General features: G+C 44.3%; 1 protein-coding gene across 1 annotated transcript; it reads right to left on the bottom strand.

The window, feature by feature from the left end:
* Positions 1 to 2,288: 2,288 nt before the first annotated feature.
* Positions 2,289 to 24,759, bottom strand: rps6kc1 (ribosomal protein S6 kinase polypeptide 1). The gene is made up of 16 exons (XM_076083747.1): positions 24,591 to 24,759; positions 23,487 to 23,522; positions 22,278 to 22,398; positions 21,445 to 21,560; positions 21,271 to 21,364; positions 21,100 to 21,153; positions 20,548 to 20,970; positions 19,741 to 19,865; positions 19,311 to 19,409; positions 17,607 to 17,654; positions 16,949 to 17,081; positions 13,653 to 15,281; positions 12,635 to 12,724; positions 7,435 to 7,517; positions 5,108 to 5,203; positions 2,289 to 4,250 (listed from the first exon to the last, which is right to left on the bottom strand). The coding sequence occupies exons 1-16, from the start codon at positions 24,690 to 24,692 to the stop codon at positions 4,149 to 4,151; spliced, it is 3,351 nt and encodes a 1,116-aa protein (XP_075939862.1). The 5' UTR covers positions 24,693 to 24,759; the 3' UTR covers positions 2,289 to 4,148.
* Between the last annotated feature and the right edge of the window lie 31 nt (positions 24,760 to 24,790).

Below are 24,790 nucleotides of genomic sequence, written 5' to 3'. Positions count from 1 at the left end.
ACAGAGAAAGAGAGAGGGAGGTCCAGGAAGTTGTAGAAAGGGTTCAGGGGTCAATTCAGCCTGCAGGCCTGGGTGACGATTTCAGGGTTCTGGCCTGTATTGCATCATGGGAGTCCTTGGCATGTCCTCTTTATCTTGCCTCTGACCAGACACATCCTTCCCGGTGGCTTTGTGCACACACAAAGACACACACACATATATATATATATATATATATATATATACAAAACACATGCACCTTGATTCTTTTTAGCTCATTCTTTTGAGCCAAATAGACAGTGGTGGAAGAAGTACTCAGATACTTTACTGAAGTAAAAGCGCTGGTAAAAGCATGTAAAAATACTCCATTACCGGTCCTTCATTTAGAATCCTACTGAAGTAAAAGTACAAAATTACTATCAGCAAAAAGTATTAAAAAGTATTCATTCTTCAGATGCATACCCAGGTGAATGATATATTAAATAACTAGATTATTAATACTCATGCATCGCTGCATAATTGGTATTTTACTGTCCTCGCTAGTCACGGTGATAGTTTTAAAGGAATAGTTTGACATTTTGGGACATATGCCTTCACTCTGTGGTGGAGAGTGATATGAGACGATCCACTCCCAGAAAATGGAAATACCCAAGTAAAGTACAAGTATTACAAAACTGTACCTATGTGCAGTACTTGAGAAAATGTACTCAGTTACTTTCCACCACTGCAAATCAGTCACTTTTGAGAGTTTGAGATATTAAAATGTCATCATGTTGCGCTGAACCACATTATACAAGAATGTACATTTTAGGCTTGTGTTACATGCTAGTTTGAGTCCATATCAGATGAATTTGAACCACAAGTGGAAGAAATTCAACAGAAGCGTAAAAAATAAGCTCAGAGGGATTCTGAGTCTATCGTGAACACATTGAAGGCACATCTCACATCTACGCTGAGTAAGATTGACAGGCTTCTTCTCTGAGCTGAAGTGAACCTCTCGCCCTGAGTGTGTGTGTAATGAGAGACAGGTCTTGTGACAAGCACTAATCAGCCCAGACTCTTGACCCTGCGGCAGTGAGGCTGACACAAGGGGGATACACTGCGACACTGCTAACAACTCCCGCGACCTGTGTGTGTGTGTGTGTGTGTGTGTGTGTGTGTGTAAATGAGCATGTGTCATTTCAGGTAATTGAGGAATGAGTTCATGTTCAGTTTAATCAAGCCTGGATTGTAATTTTCAAAATGTGAAGATATTCTGATATGAAAATATTATAAAATAATATAATATAAAATGTTAAGTGATCGTATTGATCCACAATGAAATATGTTTGATTTCTAAATGTCTCTCCAAAGTAACCATCACCATCCTCAAATTCAACTCACATTTTTAGCTGAAACCTTTTTAACTATAAGTTCAAGACAGGTCCAGCAAATCTACTAGTAAATACATTTCTGCTGATTAAAGTATATTTTTTTAAAGGAAAAAATGTTTATTCGCTTTCTTGTCAAGAGTTAAATGAGAAGACTGATACCACTCCCCGATGTATAAATACATATGAAGCCACAGCCAGCAGCTGGTTAGCTTAGTGTAGCACGAAGACTGGAAACGGAGAAACGGACGGGTTCTCTCCAGTGGTGACAACATCCACCAACCTGCTAAAAAAAACAAATTTTGTTTCCTTAATCCATACAAAAAACTATGAATAAAGACACCATTTTACAGAGGGTCATGTGCCATTATGTGTCAGCCAAAAAAGTAGTCCCCAGCAAAAAGACAAACTGTCATCTTTACATTGAGATTTTGTATGGTTCAAACAAAAACTAGACTGTTTAGTTTACACACGGACACGGTGGTATAGAGCTTATCTAACTCTCTGCGTACTCAAAGTTGGCTCAGTTATCACAAAGATGTAATATTCGGGGAGTTAATTGTTTTCTGCATTGCAGCGTCATCGTGAAAACTTCTCATTAAATACTCATGCACCTGGATGTACCCTGCTGCTTTATGGAAAACAAAAGATATGATTTTTCAAAAACTCATATATATTCAAGACATTTATAAGGCTGGTAGTACAATAACTGCACCCAAAGAAGGTCCCATGTGCATCAATGGGTGCTTGGGTTGTACCATGTGTGTGTGCCTTTGTGCTGGCTCATATTACCGTCACAGTGACACTCAGCGGGAGTGACAGCGGCTTTCTAGGAGTATCATCGGTCCTGCTGATAAGAGGAGCTGCAGCCTCAGAACAAACACACTCCCAGCTCTCGACACGTAACCGCTGAATCAATAAAGGAAGCATCACTAGATGTTGTCATCCAGGTATGTTTATTGTTATCAAGAGTGCACTGACAGACCAGTACCGACATACAGCACAGACCGAGAAAAGGAAAACTGAAGTGTGATTAAAGGGTTAACATGTGGAATATGGCCCTGGAAATTTACACTATGCAGTGCAGCATCTACAGTGGAGTGATTAACTGTGTATTGTTAAAAGAAATGTATCATGAGGCATTTGATTATATGCTCCAATACATCTCAAAAGTCTTCTTTGATCATACAGGAAGTGATATATTGCATGTAATGTAACCATGGGAATGTTTACCATATAATGTATGTCATTGTAGATATTACAAAATCAGCCTTAAGATTTGCAAGTTGGAAAATTTAAATAAAACACACAATCAAATAAAAAGGATTTGATTGATGAGGCAGTAAGTGATTGACACGTTTGACATGATCAAGGCTCTGAGACCTGGGTGTACCTTTCACTCAGCACAACATCCTTTAAAAAGGTGTATTTACAAGACACACAGAATTTATTGTTTGATAGAACTTTCATAGCACGACATTACGACAATTATATTCTTCCATGCAAAAAAAAAAAAAAAAAAATGTAGTGAACAGTACCAGAGTTTCCTCCGTCATTCATAAAAACTACAATTTGTAAAAGGGCTGGTTTGAAATGTGTGGTTCACGCCTCATCCGTCATTTCTCACTGACCTCACGGGCCTGTCTACGGAGGGAGAAGGCGTTAGACGGACACTTTTGCCAGCTAAAATCCATTAAATAATTTAATCTTCTTTTAACTAAATACTTCACTCAACAACAAAACCATCTCCTACCTGAAAATATTGTGTTTATCCATCTTGTAGTGTCCAACCTGTCTCGACCACACCTAATCTCAATGGGCTCAGTATGGAGTAATGAATATGTTATAGGCAGCAACAAACTAAGCGTATTGCACTTGTGTTTTTAGGAAAGCTGACTTAAAGGTACAACGTACGAGATTGGGAGCATTTCCAGTGCCTCTCAACAAGGCGACGGCCGAGCCGGCTAGCAGCTAACAATGCTAGAAGCTAACAGTGCTAACAGCGCAAACAGTGTTTACCTGAGGGTGGAACCAAAGGGTGGGTGCTACGCTTCCGCGATGATGCAATTGGTCGGGACAGTGTTATGTAACTACCGTATGAGCGCAGTGCAGAGCGGCGGCCATGAACTAGCCATCGGGGCACTCTCACATGCGCTAACATGCACGTGCAGCCGGCCCGGCTGTGTCAACAAAGAGCGGAGAAACTCTTGATTACGACACACACAGAGGGAGAGCGACTCCATTCTCTGCTCAGGCAGACATTACTCCACCTTATCTTTAATAGATAATAGTTGTTTGCTGCTCTAATAATGCGCTGAATAAAAATGTGTGCAGCGTTAAGTCTGTGAATTTGAATGGTGAACCTCAACAACTGGATAAATGCAGTGTAAACACAAAAAATGTCACCTTTCACTTATGTCATTTTGACTTACCGCTACTGTACGAGTGTAAAAGCAACAATGTCGTAGTGGGTCATCACTCTGTACCAGCACTTATTGTATAAATTATTGCACCACACATGTTAAGTGTTCCCTGCACCAAAAAGGTTACACAGTAAACCCTCCATGAGATAAAGAAATTAGCAATTTACAGGGAAAGTAATACTGCTTCTTGGCAAATTCCGTATAAAAAAAACAAACATGGGGACCGAATGGCCATACATAAAATGTGAGATGCGTGCAGAAATGCATAATCTGAATTTACTGTCCATTTGTGTTTCCAGTCTGAAAGGAATTCATTCAGGACAGCCGGTCTCCCAGCATGCAGCTCTGGTTTCCGCAGTCCCACAATGCACAGCGTCTACTTGGGCCAGTCCACTCTGGCAAAGAAAGGGTGGGATTTGATATCATCCACGCCTCCCACACCTGCCCCCAGTCTCTCCACTGGGTTGTACTGGAGCAGCTGCAGACAAAACGGAGACCATAAGAGGCATTCATAATTCAGTACAAGTAGCAATAAGTGATGCCATAGTTTCCGCATGTCCACTAACGATATTAATATACATTTAAAGATAACCAGTGTTGAGGATTAGCAATTAGATTCAAGATATAAGCATGGAGAAAGCTCTGTTATACTATATATATATATATATAAGATAATATGTCCACTATGTCTATGATATGTGTTTATCAGTTCTAACCTGTCAGAAAATAATGCAAAAAGTTATGGTGAGCTCTGGTGTTTATTTTTGTAACATCTTTGGAGATGTCGTGTCTTTATTCCCACAGAGTGTTTTCAGTACTCTGATGCATGTTCTGTGAATGAAGGTAGAGTTTTTGCGCCTGTTGAGCCACTGTAGCAGGTCATGCTAACCAAGTTCTTCTTCTACAGTACTTATTTCTAAACATTTCTGCTGCAGGACATTCCATGTGCCAAGAAACTGGGTATTTTATATATCTATGTTTCATGTCCGTTGTGTTCACCAGCCAGTGTGAGAGAGTTGTAACTTTATTTGTAAATGCAACAGATTATTACTTTAAGACTATCATGCAAGACCCCCTCACCCACCCATCCCCATTCAGAAAAAGCAGCAAATTATTAATTATGTTCATGTTTTTTCAATCTGCACTTTCAAGTGTAAATGACTTTTGTAAAGAATATATGATAAATGCAGAATCTTCAAACTTCTGTTTAGGGTGGGGGGGTGGGGGGGGGGGGGGGTCTATTTGTGTGGCCCACTCAGTTAAATACTGTACATGACATTAACAGCGTTACAGTACATCATACAGGAAGTTACCGGTAGCACTTCAGACTCTCACCTGCTCCAGTAGAGACCTGGCCTCCTCTGAAACAGACTCGGGGGTGTTGAGAGCAGTGTGGCGACCGACTCCTGCTGGATGGCACCGCAGCAGAGACTGTGCAGCGGGAAGGAGGGGTGGAAAGAATAGATAACGATCAATCAAAACAAAGAAAACCTGACAGACCCGAGAGCTAAAGGGACATTTACACCGACACCCGCAGAGCCGAGGGTCTACGTGAGAGCACCAGAGCTGGACAAATAGGAGGAGACCAAAGAGCCAGAGCAACTGAAACAACACTGATCACAGCAACTACAACAAGGCAGTGACTGAACTACTGTTGCTCTTTCTTAGAACTGACGTGTGTCACAGAAAGGATGACATGGAAAGAAAACGTCTTTTTTTTTTTGGTTAGTTTGTTCTTGAATTATGCAGCGCTATTGTACTGGAAGAACCAACAGTTAAGCAGGCAGCAGTAGATATGAAGCATTTTTATTTGTTTTTAGAGTAAAAGATGAAGAGGTCAAACCGGCAATTACAAGGAATTGTTGCACTCTGGGAAAAAAAAAAAATTGAAATAATCTCAGTAGAGAGAGAGAGAGAGAAAGGGAGCACAAGACCTACAAATGCTTTTGCAACCACAGAATGTAGCCACATTGTTAAAATAATTGACAATAATGACCATAATCACTGTACGTTGCAACAGGACATCTTTCAGCATATCTACACCTCAAAATTCAGGGTTTAACTTTAATGTATTTTTGTTCACTTGCCTGGTCGGGCAAGTGGATCAGAAATCTAATTGCCCGCAGTCAATTTTGACTTGCCCCTGTATAAATTGTTTTATTTATCTAGTTAGCGAATAACAACAAAGACGAAAGTGAATCGTCTCGTTCCATCTGCCTTGTTCTCAAACTTGGGGAAAACATAGTTGGAGTTTCGCCCACATGCTCTTTCACAACTTAACTCCCGTTTCCAGGAGAAATGAAAGCTAAAAGACTTTGTCTTTACTCGCCGCCACGAGTGCCCGATCAATACTGCGCATGTGCAACTCTCTACAGAGATGAGAAGGAAGCGAGATGGATCACTCCTTAGCTACTTCCATCATCCATTACGGGGGGAAAAAAACAATGTGTTTATCTATTTTTTTTTTTTTACCACTAGCGCCGATCGATCAAGTGTGTTTGCTAGATTTACTCGCCCCAGACTTGGCCTTGTACTTGCTCCAGGCAAGCAGGCAGTCCTTATTGTTGAGCCCTGAAATTGAAAATGCTAGAACAGAGCGTGTGCAGCAAGACGTAAGCCCGTGAACTGTTTGTGTTGGGGGACCCTGTGTGCTTTTTTTCCATCAGTTAGGTCGGTTGCCTCTCTCTCTCTCTCTCTCTCCTGGTACGTACTGCAGGAGTTCTGGCTGGGTTCCTAGCCACAGTGAAGACTGCTGCAGGCAAGATCTTATCCTGCAAGGATCAAGAGACACTATGTGTGCCTGTGTGTGTGTATCCTTGCCAGGGCTGTACCCAGACATAATCATCAAAGGAGACATCTGTGTGACTGACTTGTTCTTTTTCCAGGTAGGTGGGTGTGTATTGTTTAACATCGAAACACTAACCTAACTAACACCCAGACTCATGTTTGGGGCCATTGATGGAAACCACTGATAGCTGATATGAAAATATGTCCACTGGCAATCAGTTAGAGTTTATTCAAATTGAATAGACAATGGACAATTGAAGGGACGGGTCTGCACCTGCACAGGCCTGTCTGCGCGTGCAACTGTATGTGCGTTTGTCCTTCAAGAGAGCAGCAAGGTATAATTAGCATGTGCATGTGAATATGGATCATTTGTCTCGCAAACAAAAAGGCTCCGAGATGCTCCCCTTCAAAGATTGTCCCTCAGACAGCCCGGCCCGAGCAGCAGCACCTCGAGAGCCGCCCTGGTCTTCAACACCGACCTCGGATCGGCGCGCTCCAAGCCCAGCGCTGCTCCAGGAGCCAGCAACCAGGCCCGGTGAGAGCTGACCCCCCCTGCCCCAGCAGATGGAGCTCAGGCTGGGGGAGAAAGTCACGCCGACACCCCTGGCACTCCCCGAGAACCAGAGTAAGAGACGGCAGCCAAGACGCACCTCACACACATAAACATAAACGCGCGCACACACGCACGCGCACACACGCACACGCACACACACACACACACAACAAACTCCCCCAACAAACATACAGACACGTGCGCAGAATCATACACAATTTGGCACAACCATAAGGAGTGTGAGAGAGTTGAAAGCCAAGGCACCTACAGACATCCCACAACACCTTAGATACGAAGATAACGTTCATACTTTCTGACTCACCATGCCTGTCAGTAGCTCGTACAGGACGGCGCCCAAACTCCACCAATCGCATGCCGCGGTCTCCTCACCGATTCCTCCCACCTCTGAAACCAGAGTAAAAGAAAAGGAGGGAAAACGCGGAATTAAATCAACAAGCAGAGAAACAACTGATCTACTGATCATAGATGTAAAATAAAAGAATAACCCAATATTTATAAATAAAATCATTTACTCATCTTAAGCTGAGCTAAGTGCAAAAGAGACCGCTTTGGTAATTACATGAAAAAAACCTTCAACAAACAGTTTGCGACTGACATCTTGTGTTACTTAATATTTCATTGAATTGATACAATCAATTCAAAATGAGCACAAAAACATGAACAGTCTCTCACACACACACACACAAACAAGTGTGTGTCTCATAAAAGGGTGATTTGCATAATAAAAAAGCAGTTAAATTGAGGAAACCGTCTGCTGCAACTTCACACCATCTGCATGACCTGACCTCAAACACACACACACACACACACACACCAATAAATGTAAAGCAGGAACAACTGAGAAGTAGTATAACATCATTGTTTAGTTGCATTTTCTCCCGCACCATTTTCAGCTCCTGAAAACATTTATTTTCATTAATCGATTGTTAGGTTTGTAAAATGTCAAGAAATAGTGGCAAATTAGGAAATCATCATTTAAAGTCATTTAATCAAATGTCTTGTCCGTTTAACAGTCGGAAAAAAAAAGAAAAGTAAAAAGAAGCCAAATCACAAGTGTGAGAAATAACTTAAAGGATTAACCCATTACCAAATCATTGCAGCCTTACCACAGATCCTAATGACAATCCGCCATTGAGTTTTTTGTCTCGACAACCAAAACTACTGAAAGGCTCCCAATAATCACAGACATCATTGACCATCTCTACATACATGTCAGGACTACAAAACCCTCTCAAGATAAACATTTCAGGGGAAATATGTCCACTGTCTTGCTCATGGCCACGTTTTCTGAGATTCTGATCCAGAGTCAGTCGGCCAACCAGTTTGATGGAAGGCTGTTGAGACTCCACAGTATGTGTTGAAGAAGTATGACACAGAAACCAAGAGTGACACACGTGTTGCTAAAGTCAAAAGTATATGTGAGAGAGTCTGTGTGTGCGCTAGCTCCACTGGGTACCAGATGGCCTCTTGTGCCGCTCAGCTTCCCTCTGCTCCGCTCTCTCCAGAGGGCTGGGGCCCCGGGTCACGGCTGCGTGTGCCCAGAGACCAGGCTCCTCAGCTGGGGCAGCAGAGGAGGACAAAGACCCCTCGTCTCACCGGAGGCTGCCGGGAACTCCAGGGGCCTGCGCGGCTCTCTTGCAGTAAAGGTTAGAGAGGGCTATGATACGACTTGCACGTTTCGTTCACACACATACATACACACGCAAACAAACACACACACACAGCCAACTGAGCAACCAGTCTTCAGGGCTCCCCAGGACTACTGTTTTGACAGCCAAGGAGAGAAGATCGTCATTGAACGGACTAGTGATACCTGCGTAGTTATGAGCTGGAGGGGAGATACTGGACACACACACACACACACACAAGCACACGTCTCAGAGCAAGGTCGATGTCATCACAATGGATTAATGTCTAAGGAGCTGCAGGGAGAGTACAGTGGAGCTGGCTACACTTACCGCTCTGTCAGAGCGAGGCAGGGAGAACGGGAGATAGAGAGAGAGAGGACGGGAGGGGAGAATTAACTGCATCCACGGGCCATGGGTCATTCAAACCCCACTGTTACACTGTGTGACGCCTTAATTTGACCATACCTCCCACAAAGCTTTCTTAAACAGCACATGAACCAAAAAATAATTGGAAGAAAACAAAATGATACGGAGGAGTTTGGATACAAACAATGCGGTGTTAACCTCGTGGCCTCTTCTTCTTCCCTTTCCCCTTAACAATGCAGTCCCCTCCTGCTTTGCATCTTAGTCACTCTATCTCCTCTCGGCTGGTGGTGGTGGTGGGGGGGGGGGGGGGGGGGGGGGGGCATAAGGAACTTTCTCTCTTCTCCTCTTAGTGTGACTTCCCTAAAAACTGAACAGACAGTCATTGTTGAAAGGGGAAGTAAAGCGTTTGCAGGTAGGAAGTAAGGAGACTTCGGTTTATAACTTTCCAAGACTGAGGCTCATATGAGGCTCTGTTAAAATGGTGACAATTGTTGTTGAAAACCAAATAAGTTATATATTCTAAAGCAATCCTTTGACTCATCAAAGAATATCTGATAACATTCAAATAATAAAGCCGAAGTACGTTCGGGGTGCAGTTTCTTACTTGAAAAGGTTTCCAAAACAAAGAGGTGAGCGCGTTGTTTGAAAAGGGGAACTAAACATTAACTTCCAGTAGATCACGCTGTCGCTGAGCAGCTAAAAGTCTGACTTGTCACCTCAGAGGGGAAGAATATTGAGTTTCCCTTTTCTTAGACACTGAAGAGAATTGGTTTAGGCCTTGCTTCCCTCTCAGCAGAACAATAAACTATTTCCTGTTTCTGCTCCAATCAGGTCGTGTCTCACTGTCACTCAATAGCTGTTGTATTATTATTAGAGAACAAAATATTAGCCATCTGATGTTTATCAATAACGATGACGATATGCTGAGAAAATAAATAAGCAGAAGTGCAGGATAAATAGATTCACAGATGTCACTGTATTTTCCGAGTCCACTCCCGTGTTTTTTGGGTGTGAATGTGTGCGTTGTAAAAACATGTTTCTCTCCGTCTTACACACACACACACACACACGCACACGCACACACGCACGCAGACACACACACACACGGTCACAGCAGGCCCCCTGCTAGCTTTCTGGCAAACAGTCATAAATCTGTCATCAGGAATGAAGCCATCGCCAGAGCTGACCCTGTCTGGATAAACAGCAATACATAACAAGGGCAGGGGAGACACACACTCACTAACCTCTGCGTTAGAGAGAGAGTGTGTGTGTGTGTGTTAACGAGCACATACTGTACATCAACAGATACATGCATCTACCAATCGTAAAGGGGTTTGCAGGAAATAAAAACATGTCAAATACATGATAGCCATTACTTAGTAATATGTGCATACTAAAATGTACAGCAACAAAGAAAGGTGGAGAAAGACGAGAAAGAGAAAGTTGCCAGCGTTTGCGTAGTACATTCAATGTATGTTGAAGCCACACTATCACTCAGCAACAGCGTCACACACCCCCTGTTGGCTGCTTGAACACATTACATCCATTGATCCATGTGGGATCAACAGTCTTTAACTAACAAGATCTTTCACACCTGGGCTGATCAGCACTATTCCACTTCATTTCACTACGGCGCTGGCTTTTATCCACAACATTGAACATTTTTTCATATTTTTTTTATTATTTGTGTGAGTGAGCCGAATGTGAACGCCGCCCAAATGTGATGCAAAGGGCACCACTCCGATTGCCTCCTTCAGCTCCTCTTGTCCAACATTAGATCTACTTGTATTTGTGTACATCTGAATTCTACAGTGCCGAAAAAGACTAGCTGATTAACTTACGGACGTATTCAATGACTATTGTGAAAGTGAATTAATCGGATTGTCAAGTAAAGAAACCAAAGGTTGCCGACAGCCTCTCAAGTCTGGAAAAAATCTAATATTTAAAATAAATACCTTCCAGTTTTGACTGCTGAGAACAGCACTTTTAAAAAGTAATCAATACATTATTTGCCTTTACTTGATTGATCCAGAACGGGCGTATGAGTGCTGTTATAAATTATCTGTGAGTCAAGTGTACATTTAGTCAAAATCTACCTTTTACTTTTTTTTTTAAATTTCAATCATTTGATTTTGTTAAATAAACAACATTGTTCAGACCTACCATCCCCTCTATTAGACAAGTATAAAGAGCCGTCGCTGCCGATTTTAACAAGAACAATTACTACATCAATTACACAATGACTTCAGAGTCAAACATGTCTCGAATTGGCACTTAGGTTTTAAGCTCCATTGTGCACGTAAAGCTCCTTGTGCCGAGCTTTGCTCCTGTGTGTCTTTAGGTCACCTACCGCTGGCCACCGTACATATGCCTCTACGTGCTTCTATTTCCATTAGTGGGCTTTCAAACAAGCAGTTTCTATGCACACTTTGAATATTAGATAAAGCATTTGTTGCTTTCAGATTTATTACGACAGTGGCACACTGTATGTTCCTAGTCACAAGGAGGATTTAAATCTGAAGTGACCTTCCTGGCTTGAGCGAGAGGATGAGTATGAGAGAATAGCTTAATATAAGTGCGTGGGGGGGGGGGGGGGGGGTGAATGGGTGCGAGGGTTGTTGTGTACGTCTCTAAATGCATCCAGAGTTTTTCAGCAGTTATCCGTCCTGCGGATTTAAGAAAAGATGTAATCAAACACACCAAATACAATCCATCCAGCATCCCAAGTGTGAAGCCCGATGCTTAAAACAGCAACATATTAGAAGAAGTATCCCGCCCATAGATGACCCCCCCCCCCCCCCACACACACACACACACACACACACACAGAAGTACTAAGTAGGGACATGGTGCTGTAGTCTAGCAGCGGTTTGTTTCAGGCAGCTTGTAAACAGCATGCCGGAGCTGCCACAAGCCTGCTGAGGGCGACACATGGAGTTACCGCACCGCTGTCTCAGTGTTGCACAACAGCACACTCTACAGGACAAGGAGAGAACTACAACCAGAGCCAGCCTCTCCAAACTGTGAGTAAATACTAAATATTTCTATTTTATCCTCCGGATACAAACAGATATGCGTTATTAAAATGTAAAAAATGTCATCATGATAACTGCATGAATCCTTAAGATGTGGTTTCTTTAATGGGTAAAAAAAAAAAAGCAAATGCACAGAATGGAAAGAGCACCTTTGCGTATGGATTTCTGTCTATTTCAAAGTGGAGAAGAATCAGTGTTCACCTGTTTCTACTCTCTAGAGCGGTGTGTGTGTGTGTGTGTGTGTGTGTGTGTGTACACGTGGATTGTTTATTCATATCTGGCTATGAATGAGGGGTTTGTGACCATGGGAAAGTGGCCTACTTATGACCCTGCATGCCTGCATAGAATTAACCCCACATAAAGCTCCTTACTGACATGCAAACACACAAAATGAGGCTCCCAATTATTAACAAGTTTAGAAGGAGCACCTCAGAGAAATCAGAGCGATAAAGTGTATGAGCATACGTCTCACCTGGTGCACAGTACATATTGGCAATGGCCTCTTTGTCGCAGGACTCCTCCACATCGTTCCAGCTACAGAAGTAGGTGAGCTGAATGTGACCTAAGGAGACAGGAAGAGAGGGAAAGCGCTCAGCTCAAAGAGAAACAAACATTCATCTGGCGCTCTGCCTCAAGCCGACACAGTCGAGTGTCACTCCGACTCGATACTTTTCAACCTGTTTACTCACCTTCAGAGCACTTCCTTCCACCGGTTCCTTTCTGCCTCTCTACATCCCTCAGCGAGCTTTTCAAGCACACGGCCCCAGCGATTACTCCTGTTTAGCGGCTACCCGTTAACGCTATCATTAGAACTAATGGTGTCATTAGGTAGCCGTGGCCATTAGCCTGGGCTAGCCAGACTGATGCACCACACTACGCCGTTGATGGGCCCTTTAGAACAATAATTACCACCAGGGAGACGAAAACAGCCACTCAGCTAATTAGACGCTTGTTGATAACGAGGCGGAGAGAGATGATTGTAGGACGACAAAGGAAGAAGTTGAGGGGAAATCTGTGACCTCCTGGTAGGGAAAAAAAAACACTTTCCCCTTTCTGGAAAAGCCTTAATTTTAGTAAATACATTACATCATGGCTGACTGACAGAGCAAAGCAGCTTCAGAGAGATGTGGTTATATGCTCGCTATAAGAGAAATATGAGCAGATTTCACCAAGATGTCTAAGATGTTCATGAGGTCCTTATTGAACTATGTCTGAAATATATGTTTCTAAACTTTGTGCAACTAAACTGTACTGCTTTGCTTCCCTAATATTATAGCTCGTAAGCAGTCGTGGCATTATTGTTTAGTGCAGCTAATATTCTAAGAACGTATTCTACATTGTATTTTTTAATTTTCAGGACTTTTTCCCCCCCCTCTATTCTTTATGGCATATACTGAAGATTTCAGAGATCTATGAGATAGGGGACTAGATTGTGGGATGTTGCCGAACAAAGGCTTTACGATAAGCCGCGGTAATAACGGATGTCTAACCTTGGTGGTCGAGCAGGATGTTGTTGGGGTTGAGGTCTCGACAAAAGATGCCGTGTTGGTGCAGAAGGTCCAGGGCTGACACCATCTCGACGGCCCAGCATCGCACAAACTCCTCCGGGATACGAGCTTGGGACGCAGCCAACGACAGCTCGTCCAGCTCGGCGAACAGCCGCGATACTTCTTTATCAAATTCGCAGCCACCTGTATCACTAATAACTCTTGATGATTCGCCATCAAGACCGAATAAACTCTGGACCACTGCGCGAGCCTCGGTGCCGTTCGCGGCTGGGATAGAGTCTGTGCTTTTGCCGCTGTGGTGAGGAACCAAGTCTGTATTTACTCTTGTACCGGCCTCGAGTTTCCCGTTTAGAATGTCAGTAACTGGAAGGTCAAGGTAATTATTTTGGCATGTAGGGTGAACAACCATTTTGTCAGAGGCCTCTGACCCAAACGCCGAGCTGCAGTCATCCCACAGCGAGTTGAAGGGAGAGGAAGACGCAGCACTAGTGTCATAAGTCGCAGAGGCTGTACATAGAGATGAAGGCTCCTGCTCCAGTGGCTGCTCCTCCCCTTCCTCCGGCTGGCTGTGAAGCTGTAAAACATCAGGCTGGATGAACTTCTGCGGCGAGGCCGTGGCCTCGAGGCCGAGACACACCCCCGAGGTGTCCAATTCCTCCTGTAAAGAGTCGACAGTCCCGCCCGTCACAGGCAGGTTGACCAAAAGGTCTGGCGGGTGACCCTCATCCTCCACTACTGCCTCTTTGAACGAGATGACTGGCACGGACTCGTTGGAGCCTTTATCACTACAGTCCAACCCCCAGAGCTCTGAGCTGTGGCCCTTGACCTCCTGAGCCAGCTCTGGAAGATCCTCAGTGACATCCGAGCCCAGGTCGGATGTGGAAAAGAGGGAGACCGGCTTCTGAGAAGGCCGCTGCTCTCCCGAGTCAAGACAGGTCACCTCGCTGGCACTGTCTTTGCTGTCGATACGGAAAAACTCCATTGGCGTGTGCTTGGACAGAGGCACAGCAGGGGACGGCAAAGGACTGAACACCTCGCCGTGGTCCTGTCCCTCGCCGCGGTATTGCTCACTGCCGCTTTTGTCGGACGACTCTGTGAAGAAGCCCAGTTCCTGAGAGCTGATCGGTGACGAGAGGCTGTCGTTGCTCAGCAGTGACCGGCTACGCGAGGACGTGGTGGTCGTCGTGGCGGGCACTTCCAGCGACGGCATTTCCTGTTCGCTCTTCTCTCCGTCCTCCTCTAGTGCATCTGGTTCGACCTTGTCATTTTCATACTCGTTGCAAAGTGTCAAATAACTGTTGGTGCACTCCTCCTCAGAGGTGGCTCCGGAGTCCGACTGGGCCCCAAGTTGTTCAATGCGCCTGGGAGGGAGAACCCTTTTCCTAGGAGACGCGATCGGCTTCTCCCCTTTGTTCTGGAGCTCCGATACAGAAGCGGGACAAGACACCGGCCCAGAACCAGAACTGGCGGAGTCTACATCGAGCTGTGGTGCAGCGTGTTGTGGAGAGTGTACAGCCGCCGTGTGGCTCTTCTGGATGAAAGGAATGTCAAAGCTGTCCTCTGGGCTGGAAGTACGCAGGAACTTTCCAATGTGAGACCACAGCTTCCCCCCTAGGGATGAAGGAAACAGGGCATTAAAGACAATTACAAAAAGAAGGGTGTATCCAATACAGTAGACAGCAGAGGTATTAAGAGGACAAATGAAGCACACCACGCTACTGGAACTTCTCCAGGAATGTTCTTCGGAACTCAGCAAGCACCTGTGTTTCAATGGGAGGAACCGTGGTCTAAATTGAGTTCTTTCCCATCGTCCAAAAAGGACCAAAAGTTGCCGACTGGTCAAACACAAGCCTCAAGGCTGCTACAATTTCTGTTCACCATTCACTCATACATTAAGCAAGCACAGAGTGCCAGTAGTATCAACATACGGATAGAGATGCTTTGTTGATAATTAAACAAAGTCAAAAAGTTTTGCAGTTATGTAGACTTCATAACCACTTTCAAAGTTGTTTCAATGGAGTTACTTCTTATAGCTGAAACGGGGTAAAATTAACTGTATATGACGCCTGTGGCAAGAAGGACCTGCGGGCCCCTGGGGGGTCCCTGTCTAGATGCCCGTTTTGCCCATTTGGTAATTCAGCCGAAGAAACCATCACTATTTCAGGGGCATGCATCTCACTTTGCTATACATGATGACATTGCATCTTTAAAAATCGTTTTCCGCCATCTATCGCTAATTTACCTAAAATTCACAGTTGGTCAGATGCTGTGGATGAAAAGGAAAGTGCAAAAGAGACTTTCAGTTCCTGACTTTGGCCTCTGGGAGTCCTTAGACACTGGAGGAAATTAGGTAAGAAGGCTCATTGCACTTAGGAAAGAGTAACCAAGGCAAACAAGAGCAGTGATTGATTGATGATTGAACCCAATTTGGCTAAATGGGGTTGCTGTGTGTGTGTTTGATTTAGGTTCCCAGTGTTATGTTAGCGTTTTGACTTCTCTCTGTCTTACACACACACACACGCAGACATACAGATACACACACACACAGCTGTAGCGTGAGCAATTGGAAGCCAGCATCTGTTGTGTGTGATGAGAATGGATAGGGAGCTCACAGTGATGATAATGATAGTAGGGCAACTCGATGGCTTAGAAAGTAAAACCATCCACATGTTGTTTTGTCCAATGTCACTCAGGTCACCGCCTCCCTCCGTCTGCCTGCCTGTCGTCATTTAACCTATCAGCTGCGAACGGCACACTAAAGCAGAAGAAGCAACCCTGGATTTTGTTAATCGCACGGCTGAAATGTAAACTGCGGGGAAACGATGCCGTCTCTGGCATTTTGATTGGCTTTATTCGATTATGTTCATATGATATTAAATACTGTCCACTAATATTAGCGCAGGGTGGTTATAGAGTGCACCAGATTGAATAGGTTATGGAGCATTAAAAAAATATGGCTGGATTTCATTGTACGTCGTCACCCACACACACACGAGCTACACACACACACACACACACACGCATCGTAGAGCGAGTGGGTTGTAAGGAGGCCCAGGTGTTGGCATAGCTAATGAAGCATGGCGCCACCTGGTATTCAGAATAATGACCTGTGACACACACCCATCTCTATCAAACATCTGTCTGGAACAAGGGCAGAGAGAGGGGTGGGAGAAGAGAGAGGGGGAGATCAGGTGAAGGAGGGGAAAAGACAAAAGAATGAAGATGAAGTTGGTGAGCATTAGATGACACACACACACACACACACACACGTGCTTTACCTTCAGCATACTGCAGCAAAAGGAAAACGGTGTCTTCGGAGACGATGAACTTCCTTAGCTGCACCATGTGGGGCACAGAATGAGGCATGACTGTCCGCTTAGTCCGCCCACAGTCACTGCTCTTTCTCAGACCCTGCAATAAGGATGGAGAGAAAGAGGAAGTGAGCAATGCATTAAAGGACATAAGGAGAAAAGAAACATTACCTCCATATGGAGGGCATGAGTGGGAGGAGGTAGAGGAAGGTGAGTGTTTTAGCCTCTGTGAAGACTAAGGAGAAACCTCCTATTAACAAGCTTTGCCCCACGGCAACCCAAAGTCACTGGATTCATCAAGCCACACACAGCCCGTGACTTTAGAAGAGTCACACAGATCTATCAGCGCTACATGTAAAGTTCACATTGGTTGTGTGCGTGTGTGTGTGAGAGTAGGAATGTGTGTGTGAGCGCGCACGTGTGTATTCATCTGTGCCTGCGCTGTGCGTTGGCATCTGGCACACGTCTCACACTTGAGAGCGGAGGAGCTGACAGGGACAGGCCCATTAGAATCAATTACAAACGGTCACACACAGGGGCTTCTGGCACACTTCACACCTACAGTCAGTACGACAAGGATGCACACAGACACACACACACACACACACACGCATTTTAAACTTACTTTCAGGATGAACGTCTCTTGTGTTCTCTTGTCCATGACCAAAAGAACCTGTGATGGAAGAGTGCCATTAATTGCCAGATATGAACAGACACACACACACAGTCTAGGATGATGTAGTGGTTGTGCGCTCCAGGGTTTTTCAACGACCGGGTCGGGTCACACATGAGGGTCACTGCAAGACAAATGTAGGTCCTTAAATGATACTAAAAGAAATTGGCATTAATGCGTCAGATCCTGCTGTGTCGACCAAACCAAGTCCCACATGACAATGTGTAAAATAAATCTATAACAGCATGTAGTATCATACCATAAAAAAAAGAAACAAATGCAGATACCACCAGTATTTTCTAATACCTGAATCAATTAGTTAATTATTCAAAGAAGAAAAATCATTGTATATTGAATTTCTATAAATTTTGGACTGCTGGTTGAACAAAACAAACGCTTTTTTTTCAGTATTTTAGGTAATTTCATAGATTTAACAATGTAAAAAATAAATTAATTTATATACATTTTGGTGCACATGTGTTGCTTGAGATAGATGTAACTACAGATCCATGCAATGCTCCATGGCAGACACAGTAACTACTAGCAGAGCCATCTCTGAATCCCTCTGTCTCTTCCTAACCTTTATCTCCTCCCTCCCTTCTCCCTGACATCTTCATTGCTCCTCTGCCTGCCCCCCCCCCCCCCCCTCAGCATCTCAGGGGAGAGCTAAAGCATATGTGTGTGACCCGCTGTGTGTTCGTACACAGCGCACTGCGTGCGTATGTTTTGTGGGTGCGCTCTCTCTCTCTCTCTCTCTTCATGTGACCCTGGCTGGGACCAAACAGGTGCAGGCTAAATGGATATGAATGGAGCTGTGAGTAAACAGAGTGGCAGTGCTAGCCAGGGCGCTAATATAATTAAGACACAAACATCAGGGAAGGGGGGAGGTGGAGAGGAGGGGCAGCAGGGTGAGGAGCTCTCTCCATCTGTCCCCTCTGTCCGCATTAAAAGTGAAAGGAGGAAGGAGGAGGAGGAAAAAGAGGAGAGGAGCGCTGGCTCCTTTCTGGATAGCGCAGTTTCCACTTTTCTTTTTTTCCTTTTGCCGCGTGTCTGATTTGTTTCTGACACACTGTGGATTTTGCATGCACCTCTGTAGAGTAACACATGTTAGTATTGTATCAACATTTTCCTTGGGGTTTTGTGTGTGCGGAGGACGAGCATCATTGATTCAATGTAGTGTGCAGCTCTCTGAGCGGCTTGCCAAGTCATTTCATGGCTGAGTGGTGAAGTTGCTTCGCCGGCAGCTGGTTGAGAGGACCAGCAACCTAAACTGACCTTGTGGTAGTCATAACCGACGCTGAACATACACACACTCAGCCCTTACCGTACCATTCAGTAAATCCATTACGCTTTATTGCCTCAGATAAAAAAAAAAAAAAAAAAAGATGTTTAAAAAAAGGACATTGGGCAGGAAATCATTGTCTGCCGGACCTAAGTGTAATTATTTAGTTAGGACCTCCGTTATAGTTGTCAACGTAACAATGTTCCTCTTCCATATGTGTTATTATATTCAAGGAGAAAATTCTGACATCAAATCAAACAATGTGAAGTGTCTCTTAGTAGGACAAATAGCCAAATTATTGCTTGTTTTTATAAATGAAACAACTTTTAAGTGAACTCACAAAATGCGGCTGCAAGTTGCTAAAGTGAACTGACCTTATCTATGACTCCCAGCACCCTGTATGCTCTCAGCTCCTCAGAAGGACTCTGCTGGCTTCCTCTGCTGGTGGACGGGCAACAATGTGCCCCCAAAGCCTTGGAAACAAAGCAAAAACATTTCATAACGGTGTGCAACGTTAACGTTAACACATGGTGACATTCATTAGGTATTCTGCCTTTTTGCAACACGTGACTCAAGTAATGTGTGGAAAACAACCGTGTCTGATCATCAGATAACAGGTAGTGTACAGTGGCTCCACTACTAATTCTGACTGTATAAAAAGATCGGTTTAACATAAACTGTACAGTCGGGTTTATGTGCCGTCTCAAGTGGTTTAAGGACCCTGGTGGATGCACGCATATAAGGGACATTTACATAATCTAACACTGACAGCACACAGGCCAGTGGCATTCCCCTCCCACTCACCACTGTCTGCGTTGACCCTTGACCCATGTTGCTTCTCAGATGCTGACTGGATATCTGTTCTGCACGCATCAGATACTCTGCGGTCTTCTTCTTCACTGCCTCTCGCCGCGTGGGACTGGGCTCACCTGAAAAGGGTCATGCATTTCTCTTTACCAAGCAGTTTCTACAGCGCAGCGGGGTTCAAAGTTTCTGTACAAGCATTTTATTTACTGACAAAACAGCATGCTATTATGACAAGGTAATAAACCACTAGGGTAAAAGTGATGCCTTCTTTGAGGGGATGTCAGGGTCAACTAAAGAGCAGCAACCCTGCTGCTGGAATCTCCGCTATCATAAACACAAGGACACCCATCCGAGTAGATAGACATTCATGATCACCGCTTGTAGAAAGTAATGAGCTTCGATCGAGATCCGCTGTTCAAGTGGACCGTTTTCAAAACTTGGATCATGACCTACAGTATCTGTGGGCCAGGGAAGATTTTATTAATGGGTTTACTAGTCGTTAAATTGAGTACTACATAGTCTGGAGGGAGCTTCATCATGTGTGGATCTGGATTTAGTCTTGGAGACAGTTTTTTAACAGAAAGCCAGCATTGCAATTTTGCGGAATAAAGTGTAAAAGATGTGGGTGTTCACCAGGCAGGGAGGGTCACACGTAAAGATGCTACTGTGTCAAATGATGGGACATGTACGATACACAAATTTAATTGCCGATTTTAAAAATGTTTTCTTCAAGGCCCTGGTCTCTAGTGAAAGAAGTTGTGTCACTGCTGCACATGTAGGCACCAAGCGCTCTCCCAAACTAACCTTGCACTCCTTGCAGCAGCAGGTCCACTCCGCTGCGATAGCAGGAGAAAGCTGCCTGAAAGTCCTGCTCTTTCTCCTTCTGCACAGCCAAACAGATGAGCTCACTGGCTCTGTCTAGGTAGTCGGACTTCACGTCCTTTGGGTGGCCACCACCGGCTTTCCTCAGACGGCCGGAGAAGAGCGGCGTTCGGCCTGGCCGGCTGACCTCTGGGTTAGGGGCTGAGGAGGCAGGGACCGGGGCAGGAGATGGGGTGCGGCGATCGTACAGGGAGGGCAAGCGGGGGCTGCAGCTGCTGCTAATGTGGGTGGCTCCCCCCTGTGGCTGGTTTGGGGAGGTGCGGCCTGAGGCCATGCCATCATCCAGCCCAGTCAAAGAGTCGGTATCCACACCCAGGGAGGTCAGGTCGCTGTCACTGGACGGGCCTGGGGAGGAGAGCAATGCTCGGGTCAAAACAGACACATACACACACATACACACTCCTTCATGAGTCTATTTATGAGCTCTCATGGATGTGTGTGTGTTATTTTGATACATAAACAAACAAACTTTACCAGCATACTCAGATGTGATCGTCAAATCATCCGCACCACTGATGTCTCTCTGAACTGGAACAAAAAACATGTCCACAAATCTCTGAGCCAGAGTGAATTCATTGTAAAAACAAGTCATTGTAAATTAAGAGGAAGATGGATTTGAGGAAGTGTGGTTGTGTTTCACCCTACCGTCAGAGCTGCAGTCTGATAAACTGTCTGCCAAGAAGTCTGAAAAGGGCTCAGCTGGTCCAATGAGCTCGGAGCCGTCGTGGACCTCGCCTCCCTTGAAGAGAATCGAAAAAAATTGCAGTTCAAAGTAGTCTGGGAGTACATTTGTGTTTCGGTGTGTGATTTTTTTGGTACCTTGAAGAAATCTTGGATGTGCTGGCTGCTATAGAGAGCGGGGATGTTAGCAGAGAACTGCAGCAGATCCTCGGAGCACTGTCTTCTTTCCTCAACTACCGAGTCATCAAAACGACCTGCGCTTGCAAAAAAAAAGACAACGCACTCACTGTTGAAGAAAATCATTCAAGTCCGGTTCAAGAAGTTGCTGTGGTGGTGGGAGGTTAATGAAGCGTGCCGGCTCACTGGTGAACTTAGACACAGTGACCCAGATCAAATGAAATGGAAGCATTTCATACAGTAAGCCGAGGCAGTGATTAGACTGTATGCAAATAGTAGGGAAGAAAAAGGGAAGGGAAGACCAGGATCAGACGTAATTTAATTAGTGGTAACAAAATGCAGGAAGAGGGCATTTGCATTCAGAGCTGCAGGACGGACACACAGTTGGCATTTGATCAAGTCGAGGGGTCAACACAGTAGGGGGCCCGAGGAAGCAACCGTTAGTAAGTCTGCACTGGCCACAATGTATTCTTCATCGACACACACACACACGCACACACATTAGAGGGATATTGCCTTTAAGCAAGTGATTATGTCAAGTAAGAGTAATTAAGAGTGCTTAATGACACTGAGCTGCCTCAAGGAGACAGAGTCCTCACTGCTCCTTCAGTGATCCAAAGATCCAGGATTTAGTCTCTCTACAGTCACACAGTTCTGTCACTAACGCAAACAACCACGGTATCAAAAAGGTAGCAGAGGACCAAAAACAGGAGAAGAAGACTCCTCAAAGACGAGCATTTGGTCTCTCTGCATTCATCTGGACAAATGTGTGACACAGGGGAATCGCTTCTTACCAAAGACTTTGGCCTTGGCAAACGGGGGAAACAGCTCCGACTGGCTACAAACATTCTTATGCAACTGCCAGAGGTTCTGATGAAGCTTCCGGAAATCACTGTATCTCTTCCATACCGTTATCTACAGAAAGAACAAGAGGAGAGATGGATGAAGATAGGGAGGAGGAGGAGGAGTTGAGGAATCAATCATCTTCTGTTTAATAATACGTGAAGCTTCACCAAATGAATTAAACCAATTGTGGTGCTTGAAGAGGTAACCAGATTTTGTAATTGTCTGTAAAGTAATCTCATTAGCATTGTATTTAAAATGTCTGTTTAATATATTCATTGTCAACAGCACCTCTCCATAGCCTGAAACTAAAAACAAATCAAAACTCAGCCATTGTTCCTCTGCTAAGTTAAGTCAAATCGTATGCAATAAAACGTCCAACACAAGTCACAACATTCAGACACAAACGTGCATAAAGTAGTTCCTTACTCTGCGGCATAAAGCAAAACATAATGGCCTAATGTTGAGCTGCGAGTCCGGTTTGCTAAAATCCTGGCCAGCCTGCTGGTGTGAAGAAAACAGGGCTGAGCAGAGCACCACTCCCAGAGAGGAGCACTGCCCAAATAATGGAGGTATGTGTTCTCCTAGACACGCATGCAGTAATTGACATCATGCCTGCTGCATTTGCACTGGTTCCAGGCTAGACTGCATTCCTCAGTGTGTGACAAACGCTAGAGAGCATGCATGTGAGTTTTTACAGCATGTTTTTAGATACATTGTGAAAAAAGGAAATAGCTGAATGTTATGTAAGACCTTTTAAAAGACAGATAACAGTTATCTTGGGCGATATTTAATACTTGGACAACTGTGTCAGTGTTCTGACATGAAGTAAGCTTGAAATGAAAAAAGAGAAATAAGGAAAAATTCTCCTGAAGTATACTCTGCTTTATTATATGACTGAAATTTCTGGGCAGAAACATTAAGCTTTGCTTTACCAGATCTCTTGTTTCAGGATGTGGAATAAGGAACATAAAGCCACACACAGCTCACAGTCTGACATAACAGCTCACACTACACAGAAGCCGGGCTTATCCTCCAACCCTGCAGGGGAAATTCCCTCGGAAGGATTCCATTAAATCCTTTTAACCAAAGTCAACTGTCTGCCAATGCTTTGCACACTCACTAAGTCACAATATGGAAATAATGGCTGCATGTCTTACCTCTTGGACATCCTCTGGGTTCTTCCTGGAGATTATCTATGTGGAGAATGGGGGAAGAGAACATTAGAGGGTTTAGAACCTCTGTGTGAGCGATCCCTATCTAGAAGTATAAGATGCCCGGCCGCTGGTTCAAGACTTTATTGAGAGGCTGACACGAGTATGAGCAGAGACACAGCTCTGAGTGTGACAATGAGTGCTTTATATGCCGAGTGAGTGTAGGAACGCGACATCACCAACAATCATAACAAAGAAACTCAGCCGGGCCTGTTTCTAAGTTATTGAACTGGGAGTGTGACCATGAATCTGTAACACTGCACAAACTGGTGACTGGAGGTTTGGCATAAGTGTGGCTGAATATTAAGATATGTCTGTTCATTTCACCATCAGATGACTTACTATACCAGCACTTGATCTGTGAGTTTGCTGTATATTATCAATGGGGACAGGGACCCATGCTTACAAATGAAAAGCCTGATTGTCTCAAACTGAAACTGAAACCATTTTTTTTTTATCTAGGGTTTCTCCTACCTTGAAATAGCTTTATAGTATAGCAACACCTTACTCATGGAGTTTCATGTTAACCAGTTAATGTTTAAGGATATGAAGCTTTGGCATTTCTCCATCTAGATCAGGCTTATAATCAGGAATCCCCCACAACGTTAATTATTCTTTCAAGGCATTTATCTAGGAAACTTGCCTGAAAATATGATGGCAACATGAACCTGCTAGTTATTGTTTGACATGATCTCCTGAATGTGTATCTGTCGTAATGCTATATATAGGACTAACTGAGCTAGCTAGTTAGCTACCTAGCGGGTAAAACCAGGTCAACACAGCGTTTAGGTTAGGTTCAGTCTTGCTAATGTAAGTTAGCAACTAGATAATCCACTGGGGGGGTTGAATACAAACACATATTAAAATATAAACAAGCCTGAATGCTACTGTAAGCTAACGATCACACGTAAACAATAGCAGTTACACTTACCAGCTAACCCTGAGGGGTTGAAGTAACGTTACTAGTGTTTGCATCATATTAGCTTGGTTAGCATAGCTAGCTAACAACACCTAGCATCAGCCCTGAGTGCCCATCCTCCTTTTACTTACCCTCGCGGTGACTTTGTACACAGTATAGCCTTTCAGGTGCTTTTTGGGATCTGTGACAGTATAAAAACGAGCCAGTTCTCCTCTGTCCCGCTGCGATATCATTCTGATAGTGACAACATTGCCAAAGCTACCACTCAGCTAGCCTTACACATTCATTCCTTGACAGCACAGTGCCAGGCAAAGCAAATAAGTTAGAGCTC

Source organism: Anarhichas minor, unplaced genomic scaffold (genome assembly GCF_050575085.1).
Source record: "Anarhichas minor isolate MPS153535 unplaced genomic scaffold, ASM5057508v1 ptg000136l, whole genome shotgun sequence".
In the NCBI taxonomy this organism is placed as follows: domain Eukaryota; kingdom Metazoa; phylum Chordata; class Actinopteri; order Perciformes; family Anarhichadidae; genus Anarhichas; species Anarhichas minor.
Note: the sequence above shows the minus strand (reverse complement) of the source record. Positions and strands in the feature narration are given on the sequence as shown.